This window comes from Magnolia sinica, chromosome 12 (assembly GCF_029962835.1).
Source record: "Magnolia sinica isolate HGM2019 chromosome 12, MsV1, whole genome shotgun sequence".
In the NCBI taxonomy this organism is placed as follows: Eukaryota; Viridiplantae; Streptophyta; class Magnoliopsida; order Magnoliales; family Magnoliaceae; genus Magnolia; species Magnolia sinica.
The window spans coordinates 13,539,985-13,552,513 of NC_080584.1; the positions used below are offsets into that span (position 1 = coordinate 13,539,985).

Below are 12,529 nucleotides of genomic sequence, written 5' to 3' on the forward strand. Positions count from 1 at the left end.
ATTTCACTGTTTCCCAATGTTGCTTGTCGGGGTTTGACATGTATCTGTTCACAACACCGACTGTCTTTAAATTATTTGATCTCGTACAGACCATGTCATATATTAAACTATCAACCGCATTTGAATAAGGCTCATGAGATATAACCTGCTTTTTCTCATTAAATTTAGGACATCGTTCTGAGGAAAGCTTGAAGTGAGCCTCGTGGGGAACACTCACCGGCTTTGCCTAGTCCATCCCATACTTGATCAACACATTTTCAAGGTATTCTGTCTGTAATAACTAAAGTTTACTCATCTTCCTGTCTCTATGAATGTCTATGCCAAGAACCCTCTTTGCAGCCCCTAGATCTTTTATCTCAAATGTCCCTGATAACCGAGTCTTCAGTACATTGATTTCATACATATCATGATTGGCGATCAACATATCATCAACATACAATACTAGGATGATGAATTTGTCATCACTCAGTGTCTTGTAATAGACACAATGATCGTATTCACTTAAAGTAAATTTCTAACTCAACATGAAAGAATCAAATTTCTTATACCACTGCCTGGGCGACTGTTTCAGGCCGTACAACGACCATATTAACCTGCAAACTTTTTTCTTTGCCCCTTTGACTTCGTAATCCTTTGGTTGCTTCATGTAAATCTGCTCTTCCAACTCCTCGTGCAAGAACGCAATCTTGACATCCATTTATTCCAGCTCAAGATTGTATTGAACAACTAGTACCAACACGAATCTGATGAATACTTATTTAACCACCGGTATGAATATATCTGTGAAGTCGATTCCTTCTCTCTTAGCATACCCCTTCACTACCAGCCTTACTTTGTATCTATCATGTTTCCTTTTAAATAATTACTTGTATCGGATCGCTTTTCGGCCCATTGGAAGCTCCACCAACTCCCATATGTAGTTTTTGTGCAACGAGTCCATCTTATCATCCATAGTCGCCTTTCACTTTTCTGCGTCAAACTTATCAAGAGCCTCCTGAATAGTTGATGGATTTCCCTCATCTGTAATGAGGGCATATACGATATTAGATTTATCCTTGTATTTTGTCAGTAACATGCGATCACGCAGTGGGTTCCTTCTCACAAGTGGCTGCTCCACTTGCTCCTGTACTTCTGTTTGCGCATCTGTTTCTGACTAAGTATCATTTGTGTCAATCTGGACGTCTACGATCAGTCTTTTTCGTTCCTCTTAATCCTCCTGATCATTCTTATGGAATAGGAAGCTTTCATCGAACCTGATGTCATGGCTAGTGATGACCTTACTTGTGACATTGTCAAATAACCGTAACCTTTTACACCAATATCATAGCCAACAAAGATATACTTTTTAGCTCTATAGTCTAAATTATCTCTCTCAACTAATGATACCTGAGAATAAGCCTCACAACCAAATATGCGCAAATCTGAGTAGTTCGGCTTATGACCACTCCATACTTTCTGTAGTATTTTACATTCAATTAACATAGATGGGGATCGGTTCACCAAGTAACAAACCATGTTAATGGCTTTAGTCCATAAGTCTTTGTCTAACGTAGCATTATTTAACATGCATCAGGCCCTCTCCAAGAAAGTCCGATTCATCCGCTCAGTCACACCGTTTTGTTTGGGCATGTGGCGCACTGTATTGTGCCTAATGATCCATTCATCTTTACAATATTCATTAAATTCAGTGGAAGTGAATTCTCCACCATTGTCAGTCCTTAAAACCTTTATTTTTCGTCATGACTATTTTTCCATAATTGCCTTCCATTATTTGAATATGGTGAAAACTTCAGATTTACATTTCATGAAGTAAACCCAAACTTTTCAAGAGTAGTTGTCAATGAATGAGATAAATCATGACAACCCTCCAACGAAAATCTCTAGCGATGACCCTCATACGTTAGAGTGCACATAATCAAGCACTCCCTTACATATGTGTTTTTCATATTTAAAAGATAATCTAGATTGTTTACCATATATACAATGCTCGCACATATATATATGTATGTATATATATATATATATATATATATATATATATATATATATATGTATGTATATATATATATATATAGTCAGAATTCTTAAAAGCTGGAATCAAACAACGATCAAATAGTACCTTCATGCCTTGCTCACTCATGTGGCCCAGATGAGCATGTCACATATGTAGAGACATGGAATCCACAATAGCCGCTGTCGCTCCACCTGCTGAAGTGCTCTCGATCAACCTTTAAAGGCTTTCGTACCTTTGCACTCTCATAACTACGAGTGCCCCTTTTGAAACTTTAAAGACATCATCAATACCAGTGAACTTGCACCTTATAGCATCGAGTGCACCGAGAGAAATCAAACTTTTCTTCATATCAGGAAAGTGTCTGATATCAGTCACGGTACGTTCCATCCCATTAAACATCTTGATACTCACCGTACCAATAGCTACAACATTACAGGCATTGTCATTGCCCATAAAACCTGTCCACCATCGCATTCCTTGTAAATCAACTCCGATGCATGTAATATGATACTCCTGTGTCAAGGATCAACTCATCCCTAAGAATGTCATGCAAGTGTCCGACCATAGACACAGACAGAACATCACCTATACTTGTTTCTTCATTAGATGTGACAACATTGGCCTCCCTGGAAGAAGCCTCTGAGTTTCCCTTCTTCGCTTTAGGATTTGTAAAATCATTTTTTATGTGTTCAATCATCCCATGGTTCCAACACTTTAATTTTCCCTTACCCTTGCCCTTAGATTTGGATTTATGTCTTGAAGATTATGTACCTCGCTCAGTCTCGATTCCCCTTATAAACAATGCATAATAAAATAACCCCAAGCCATCATCCATCTTTCTTATGACCTTCCCTTGAAGGGCTGAGATAACGGCGTCCACACTTAGGGTTTTATTTCCGGTGCACAATGAGTCTTTGAATGACTCATTCAATGGCAGTAGAGTATTTAATAATATACATGTCTGATCTTCATCTTTAATCACTTCCGCCATATCCAGCAATTTGTAAATTAGTTTATTAAAATTACTAATGTGGGCCTCCACATCTCCACCCTTAGCCAATCTGAAAGTGAACAACTGTAGCTTCAAGTGTAGACGATTCTCAGTAGAATTTTTAGCATAAATATCTTCTAACTTCGTTCATAACACAGCTGCAATTTTCTCCCTCAAAACATTATAAATGATCTCATCCATGAGACATAAATGGATCGAGGATAAGGCCTTCTTATCAAGTGTATTTTATTGATCATCAATCATAGTAGACTTTCTCTCCTCAAGAGCACCATCCTCACCTTACTTGGTTAAGGAACTGATCATCTTGATTTTTCATAACTTAAAGTTATTTTTCCCTGAGTATTTCTCAATATCATACCCCGTGCTTCCCATTGATGTTAATCCTGCATATTCAAATCTGTATCCCAATAATTGCTCTAATACCACTTGTTGGGGATTGTTCTGCGGAATCATACGGAGATGGATTTAGAATAGCAATCCAAAAACACCAAGCAAACACAAGAGAATACAAAAATTTAATGTGAAAAATCCTTTCGGGAAAAAATCACAACACAAAGCAACAAATCTTCATTATGAAGCAGAAATTACAAAGAGAAAGGACTTACCCGATTCTAACAACCTCGAATTTCACCTTTGCTACACTCTTTTCAAACCCTAGAACCATTTTAAAAACCTTTTGAATACTTTTAGGAAGCCTTAACATTAATTTAGAATGGCCCTAAGGACTCATAATTATAGTTTAGGAAACTCTACTTTCGCACCAACTTGGAATAGTCCGGAAAACGCCTCAAATTTACGCAGTCCACGCGCAGTTTGCGTAACCTTTGACTAGTCGAATCAAAACTTCAGCTAGTCGAAGGGCCCTTCAACTAGTCAAACCTATCCTTGAACTGATCGAATTTCTCGAAAATTTCAAAATACATTTTTGCTAGACTTTCAGCTGTACTTTCTCCGGGCTAGTCGAATTTTCTTAAACTTATGACATCTATTAACAACATGGAACATCCTTTCAACTGAAGTATCTTCCAAGATGTTGATTTGGGGTGCATCCAAACACATCCCTAACTACCTACAGGGGGGCGCACATGCATTCTCAACTACCAATATGGGGCTCTTGAAATATCCATTCCACATACACGGCGGATATTAATTTCCGTGAACCTTTAACTACATATATCATTTAAAATTCCGAAATATTGAAAAATAGAAGTAACGAATAGCGATCCATTAAAAACTTCTACTAATTTAAACAATAACCTTTCAAGGTGGAGAGTGGAACTCAAGGATTCGCAACTTAGCTTGTGAAATAAGGAAAATTCTCTGTTGTGGGTGTTAGATCAATGGTCATAGGCCCTTTTGAACCTAGCTGTTCATGATCGAGATCTTGGTAATCCCCACATCAGCTTGTTAATCTAGCTTCTAAAATCAGTTTAATTTTGTATTATTATTATTATATATTAATGTTACTTATTCTGTAAAATAGTTAGGATCATCTCCCAAATGAGAGAACCATTTTCACCTTGGGAGAGTTGATCTGACATGGATAAGAAAGAGACTTTCTTAAGGGTATCAGCAACCCCATTCCTAAAACAACAAAAAAAAAACAAGAAAGAAAAAGAAAACCAGCTACAGTTAGGAAGAGAACTGTCATTGTAATCCCCAGTCTCAAGGCACTAGATCTCCTCCTCATTTGGGTGAGGATCAACGGTCTTGATCTATGGATCATTCTGTGACTAGTGTGTTTTTAACTCTTCCCTTTCTGCACGAAGTGAAATTCTCTGTTTTTCATTTCTCAGCATCCATCTTATTTTTTGCATGCTTTGGCAACCAAACTTGATTAGTTTGCATCTGATTCTGAACAACGATTGGAAGCACGGGTTGTTTCATAGCTGTGCAATTTTGACGGGATGAGGTTGGTCACTGTCCTCACATAGACTTCCCATATCCACGGGGAAAAATCAATAAAATAGAAATAATATTCATGAAAATTTGTAAATTGATTGGTGGTTGAAATAATCAACTCCACAAGGATACCAAGCCTTGGAAGAAGTTTTGGAATTAAACGACAACTAAAACTTCCTAAAATACGTAACTTAATATAAATAGTAAATTTACTATTTATAGTAAGTGTTCTATTTGACTTGACCACATTATTCTCCTAATTATTTTAAGCATTCAAGTTGGACACAACTCCTAAAGCACAACAGATGAAGAGTTGCAATCAAACCAAAACTTATTAAAATTAGTAAAAACAGAATTAAAATGGATTTTCGGCCTTCGATCTGATGGAATCTCACAAATTCGGCATGGCAACCCAGGTTAGTTGGCTAAAGTAGCTTCTCCTACCCAAAATCATATATGGTACATGGAGTAACTCATTCCGGTTTGCGAGATATGTCTATTTTAAGGTTCTGACGGTGTTGATGACTTCTACCTCCAATCGGGCTTCTTTGGTCCATCTTGGACATGAAAGTGTCCATGACCCAGATGAGAAGCACAAAATTAATTGCATATCCATGCCAACATGGCCGAGCCTATGCAATATTCATACCGTTCATCAGGCGGGGCTCATTACGAAACTTCCCTGTCCTGAAAATGTGGTATGTCCACTCATCAGGAAGGCTACTTGTCTGCCGAGAAACATAGAAATGGACAGTTTAAAAAAATAAAAATAAAATTGACCAACAGGCTGTATTCAATATACAAGTTTGATTAACAGGATAGGTCGTCCAGCTTGATTTTTAGCCCAGATCATCTAGATTCTAGATGGTGGAGCATCAGCTCAAGTGACCCACATCTAATATATAAAAATGGCCAAAGCAGAAACTCTACGTGTGCCTACCACCTTGCCAATTTGGTGGCAGGGTTAGCAATGGGCTGTGTTTTGGTGGGCTAGCTAGCTCCAGGCCGGCCACACTTAAGACCCAATCCCTAAGCTGGGCATGGCCCTAGAACATGCCCAAGCCTAAGCCCAACTAGCCCAAAACTAATAAAATCCCAATTTCCCACTTGAATGTTCCCAATCTATCCATTGATTAAGTGGGCCACACAAGCACAAAGAAGGAGACATTGTAGAGGAATGAAACCAACCGTCTATATTCAAGATAGATGAATTGGCTGATCTTGGATTGGAATGGTATATTTGTAGGATATAACATGTGTATATGATAAACTTGGGCCTGGCCATTGACCTGATCTAGCTAGATTGACCTGATCCCAAGCCAAATCTAAAATTTGATCAAGCAATGCATCTGACCCATTCACAGTTTCCCACCATTTCTTGATAGCCAGTATTTTTATTATCTCAAACGTGTAAACTCCAAGCGAACGTGTGGCTTGTGATCAGCAGCATGTTTCAGGTTGGCACGAGCCGGGTTAGGCTGGACCCAGCCAATGTCCCAACTTCGGCTTTGACCTACCATGCTAGGCCCATGTCATGCTTGGGCTGAGCTCGGGCCTTGAATCGCAGTTGTTAGGCTGGAATCGACCTTGCCTGACCGGACCCAAGCCCGTTCCATTGCCATCCTCACTCCTCAGTCAACATAGTTTTCAGACTCCCTGACTCACTTGACTCAGCATGAGTCGACTCATCTACCACCAGTCCAAAGTCCACTGTGAAAGATCCGAGCTTTCCATACACAGTACTGTTTCTTTACACGCCATTATGCATATAAAAATGGCACGTGTAAAGAATCCAAGCTTTCTTTGAGATGGGCCACATTTCCTAGATCATTAGGTCCAATGTTGGATGGAGCATATATGATGTAGAGCGGGTCGTAGACACTTTCATGACAAAGATGGGCCAGAGAAAGCCCAATCGGAGGTGGAAACGATCTGGATCATCAGAACCTTAAATTAGTCATATCTCACGAACCAGGATGAGTTTTGGACATATTATATATGATTTTGGGTAGGAGAACCTACTTAAGCAAATCAACCCTACTACGTCAGGTTGCTCATGCCGGATTTTGCAGGATTTCATCGGATCAACGGTTAAAAATCTTGTTTAATTTTATTTTTATTATAAATAGTAAGTTTTAATTCAAGTAAATTTTTACTTTCATCCTTTGGGTTGTATAAATTGTGCCCAACATGAAAATGGGTTAGAAATTTTAGAAGAATGATATGGTTAGGCCAAATTGGACACTTAATATTTTTGACTGAAAACAATGAAATCTAGTAAAAATAGAAGTTGTTTATAAATAGTAAGTTTAATATTCATAGCAAGTCACGATTTTTGGGTATTTGAGTTGGAGTCCAAGTTTAGAACTCCAATTTAAATTTGAGTTAGATCCGTAATTTTATTTTATTTTTTATCATCAATTAAATTATTTCGATAGGGATCTCCTTCAGAGTAATTATCCCTTTGAGAAGATAGTGATCGATAAATATTTTCCTTGTCCAGGCTATTGTTATTTTCCATCCACAGATGAGTCGGTCAGTTCGACGGGTCTGAATTTCCCTGCATCAATGGCATGTGTGCATTTGAAGAGACCTATGTGGCCGCCGATTACCTGCAGCCGTAAGTTTTGTGGGGGCCACCGTGGTGTATGTGTTATATCTACACTGTCCATGTGTTTTGCCATCTCATTATTAGAGTATGAACCCAACATAAGGAAGGTTCAAATCTCAAGTGTACCACACCACATGAAACAGTGTAAAAGATGATGTCCACCGTTGAAACCTTTGTAGGCCCACTGTGATGTTTGTTTACCATCCAACCTGTTCAAAAGGTGACTGTAACCTGGATGAAGGGAAAAATACAAATATCAGCTTGATCCAATACTTACAGGCCCCCAAAATTTTTTTTAATGGTGGGTGTTCATTGCCCCTTCTTCTATAGTGTGGTCTACTTGAGCTTTGGATTTAGGTCATTTCCAGGTTCGTGTACTAAAATTTTCTGGCGAAACGGATGAACGGGATGGATATATGATATACACTACAAGGGACTCCACAAAGGTTAGGGCTGCAGGCAAACCCGTCCCACCTCCATGGTGGGTTATAACTTGAAAAAAATAAAATAAAATAAAATAATCCAAACCCCAAAATATGCGTTTTGACCACGTGCCCTAACGTGCCCCACACGCCTGCCACGTGACACCAAAAGGCATTTTGACCAAGTCCAACGGTCAGGATCATCTATCTCCCACCAACCATATCCAGGTCACCCAACTCAACCTAGAAGTGGATTGCGTCCTGCCCCTTCGTCACGTACTCGGTCAACACAGGGCTATGTGGTGCCTATCCTGATGCCTGGTTTTCATCCATGCAATCCATAAATTTTCCTATATTATTTTAGGCCGTGAGTCAAAAAATTAGGTAGATACAATGCTCAAATGGACCACACTACAGGATCCAGCATTGAAATGATGGCCACCATTGAAACCTTCCCAGGGCCCACCATGATTCTTATTATCCATCCAACTTGTTCATAAGGTCACATGAACTTGGATGAACGGAAAACATATATATTAGCTTGATAAAAACTTCCGCAGCTCCCAAGAAGATTTTAATGGTGAGCATTCAATCCCCACTGTGTGGTTCAGAAGAGAGTTGGATCTGCCTTATTTTTGGGCTTATATATAAAAATGATTTTAAAAAATGGATGGACGGCGTAGATGAGACCCATACATCACGGTGGGCCACTCAAGGACAGATCCCCTGCCTTACTCAGTCCGTACTGGCGGCGGTAGGTGGCAATCTGCTTCGGCTTATGAGCATCTTGGAATCGATTCGCCGGATCCGACCTATTCGAGCCGAACCGACGGTCTGGATCGGGCAGGTTCGAGTTGGATTAGACAGATCCGACCGTTAATCAAATCGAGTTCAGCTCATTGATAATTCAGACCGATCCGAAATCAGATGAGACCCATACATCATGGCGGGCCACTCAGAGGCCAAAGCCCCTGCCTGACTCAATCCGTCCAGGCGGGGGTTGGTGGCAATCTGCTTCTACCCTGCCCAAAAACCACTATAAACCCCACCAATCCAGCTTTTCCGGCCAGGAAATTCAATCTCTCCAATTGAAATTTCCTTCCCCCAAACACCCAAAAAACAGAAATGGGAGATTTCTCAATCCCAATCTGTACGAATCCCCATACAACTGTGGGCCCATCTTTTTCTCCAGCTGATGACCCCCTCAACTGGGGTGCATCAATCGAGCCACTCAGATGCAGCCATCTGGACCAAGTCAAACAGATGGTGGCCGAATTTCATTCCCCAAGGATAGAGCTGGCGGGGTCCGGACTAACGGTGGGCCGTGTGGCAGCAATCGCACGATCAGCAAACATCCACGTCGATCTCGCCGTTGAAAACCGTCCATCCGTCGATGCAAGCAGCCAATGGGTGACAGACAGCACATCCAAGGGTGTAGATAGCTACGGCGTGACCACTGGATTCGGCGCGACATCCCACCGAAGAACCGACCAGCCCGGTGCACTGCAGAAGGAGCTAATCCGGTTCCTCAACGCTGGCATTTTTGAAAAAACCGAGCAATTGCCCGTATCCGCCACACGTGCCGTCATGCTGGTACGTGCCAACACTCTACTACAAGGCTACTCTGGCATCCGATGGGAGATCCTTGAAGCGATCATCGGGCTTCTGAACGGTCGGATCACACCGATCCTCCCGCTTCGTGGAACAATTACTGCGTCCGGCGATCTTGTACCGTTGTCATACATCGCAGGGCTGTTAACTGGCAGACCGAATGCGAAAGCCGTCCTGCCAGATGGCACCATCGTAGATGCTGACGACAGCCTAAGGCGAGCTGGCGTCACAAGTGGGCCATTTGAATTGCAAGCAAAGGAAGGGCTGGCGCTTGTCAATGGCACCGCCGTTGGATCGGGGCTTGCATCCATCGTGCTGTATGATGTAAACATCCTCGCCATCCTCGCCGTCGTTCTATCAGCAATCTTCTGTGAGGTGATGAACGGGAAGCCGGAATTTGCTGATCGTCTGACACACCAGCTGAAACACCATCCTGGTCAGATAGAAGCTGCTGCAATCATGGCCCACCTTCTGGAAGGAAGCTCTTACATGAAAGCAGCTCAGAAGCTTCGTGAAATGAACCCACTTCAGAAACCCAAGCCAGACAGATATGCACTGAGGACTTCTCCTCAATGGCTTGGTCCCCACATTGAAGTGATCAGATCAGCTACACAATCCATCCAGCGAGAAATCAATTCCGTCAACGACAATCCGCTTATTGATGTCTCCAGGAACATTGCCTTGTATGGTGGAAACTTCCAGGGGACGCCGATCGGTGTGTCCATGGATAATACTAGGCTGTCAATCGCAGCGATCGGGAAGCTCATGTTCGCGCAGTTCTCCGAGCTCGTCAATGACAACTACAACAATGGTTTGCCGTCGAATCTTACTGGTGGGCCGGATCCAAGCTTGGATTATGGATTGAAAGGCGCGGAGGTCGCCATGGCGGCTTACACATCAGAGCTCCAGTTCTTGGCTAATCCAGTCACAAGCCATGTCCAGAGCGCAGAGCAGAATAATCAGGATGTGAATTCTCTTGGCATGATATCAGCGCAGAGAACGGCGGAGTCCGTTGAGATACTGAAACTCATGTCGGCTACGTATATTGTCGGTCTGTGTCAAGCCATTGATCTCAGGCACGTTGAGGATAATCTGAAGCAGACAGTGAAGAAAGTGGTGGGTGAGGCAGCAAAGCAGGCACTAGCGATTGGGACCCACGACGAGTTTCTTGAATCAAGGTTCTATAAGGAGCTGATCAGAGTAGTTGAATCTGAGCATGTTTTCACGTACATTGACAATCCATGCAGCATGACCTATCCGTTGATGCAGAACCTGAGGCAGGTGATGATGGAGCAGGCCATGGAGGATCGAGAGAAGGATGGTGGGACTTCAATTCTCCAGAGGATTGTCGTGTTTGAAGAAGAGCTGAAGGCCCATCTCCCCAAAGAAGTCGAATCCACCCGAAATGCAGTTGATGCTGGGATTCCTTCCATACCCAACAAGATCAAGGAGTGCCGATCATACCCACTGTACCAGTTTGTACGATCGGAGCTGAAGACATCTCTCCTCTCGGGTGCAAAGATTCAGTCGCCAGGAGAGGATTTTGAAAAGGTGTTTGTCGCGATCAGTGACGGGAAGCTCATCGATCCACTGCTGGCCTGTTTGGACGGATGGGATGGCACTCCAATCGCAATTTGCTGATCGAAATTGGATTTGGTTTTCTTCGATTCCTTGATCCGATGTAGAAGCTACTTTAGCCAACCAATCTGCTATGCCCCCGGGTTGCCCATGCCGGATTTGAGAGATTCCATCAATCGACGGTCAAAAATGCTTTTTAATTATTTTTTTTTACTATTTGTTTATAGTATGTTTTAATTAGATCGTCACTCTTGATCCTTTGAGATTTAGGAGTCGTGTCCAACATGAAAATGGCTTAGAAAAATTATGAGAATAGCATGGTTTGCCTAAATTGGAGATGTACTATTTTTGGCTAAAAACCATGAATTCTAGTAGAAATCATGACCATCTATAAATAATAAGTTTATTATTTTTAGTTAGTGATGTTTTTAGGGAGTTTGAGCTGGAGTTTGATTTTAAAATTTCTTCCTGTATTTGAAATTACTATTTAAAAGGTTGTAATTTCTTATTATCATCAATTAATCTACTTTCGAATTTATTTCTATTTTCTACTTCTCCTCGTGGATTCGAGGAATCTCTGTGAGGAGTCCAAAGATGATCCATGGATTTGAAGTAGTTATCATTGAGGAAGACAGTGATCGACCTCATCAGGACCATCCCTTAACCTGAATGCACCCATGCAACTTAAGGAAGAAGAATAAAGTAATAAAAGATGGTAATCTTAGTTCACGGATTTGAATTTTGATGGATTGCTGTTTGTATATACACAATCCTTGGACGTTAACACCTTCCTAGGCAGGCCAAGTTCTGCAACAAACAGAAGTTAAAAGCTCTGTCGTTCAGACTAGTTTCTGCACCGCATGTGGGGCCCATCTGATGAGTGGAAAGGTTGATTTTTGGGTCACTATATAGTGGAGTGGGCCCACATGACAAGCGGCTCGGATCTAGAATTCATGCAACTGCAATGATATTTGCTAGCATATGGCACGTTAATCATAAAATATCATGATAGGCAAAATAACCGAACCATTAGTTTCTATGTTTGGTGGTTTACCTTAAAATAAAAATAAAATAAAATAAAACTGTTCAGACTCATTCATTGATTTGTGGGCAATTGTGGCCCATCCAATGAGTGGAAAGGTTGGTTTTGGGTCACTATATAGTGGGGCCCACATGATAAGCTTCTTGGATATGGAATTCACGCAAGAAGTTTGCTAGCTTATAGTGGGTTTGGTGGTACCAAATATCATGAATTTCATGATTTTTTTGCATCAAATTAGACTGATCAATCATGAAATATCATGATATTTTAAGCAACCAAACACACCCTTAGTTCCATTGTTAGGTATTTATCTGTTTGCGTAAACGCAACAATGTTA

At 41.3% G+C, this 12,529-nt stretch overlaps 1 protein-coding gene across 1 annotated transcript; it reads left to right on the plus strand.

The window, feature by feature from the left end:
• Positions 1-9,031: 9,031 nt before the first annotated feature.
• On the plus strand, positions 9,032-11,760 carry LOC131220950 (phenylalanine ammonia-lyase-like). Its single transcript, XM_058215980.1, has one exon. It carries the CDS (start codon positions 9,087-9,089, stop codon positions 11,211-11,213), a length of 2,127 nt encoding a protein of 708 aa, XP_058071963.1. The 5' UTR covers positions 9,032-9,086; the 3' UTR covers positions 11,214-11,760.
• Positions 11,761-12,529: the final 769 nt, after the last annotated feature.

Coding starts and splice junctions, on each gene's coding strand:
- LOC131220950 (XM_058215980.1), top strand. CDS start 9,087: ATGGGAGATTTCTCAATCCCAATCTGTACGAATCCCCATACAACTGTG.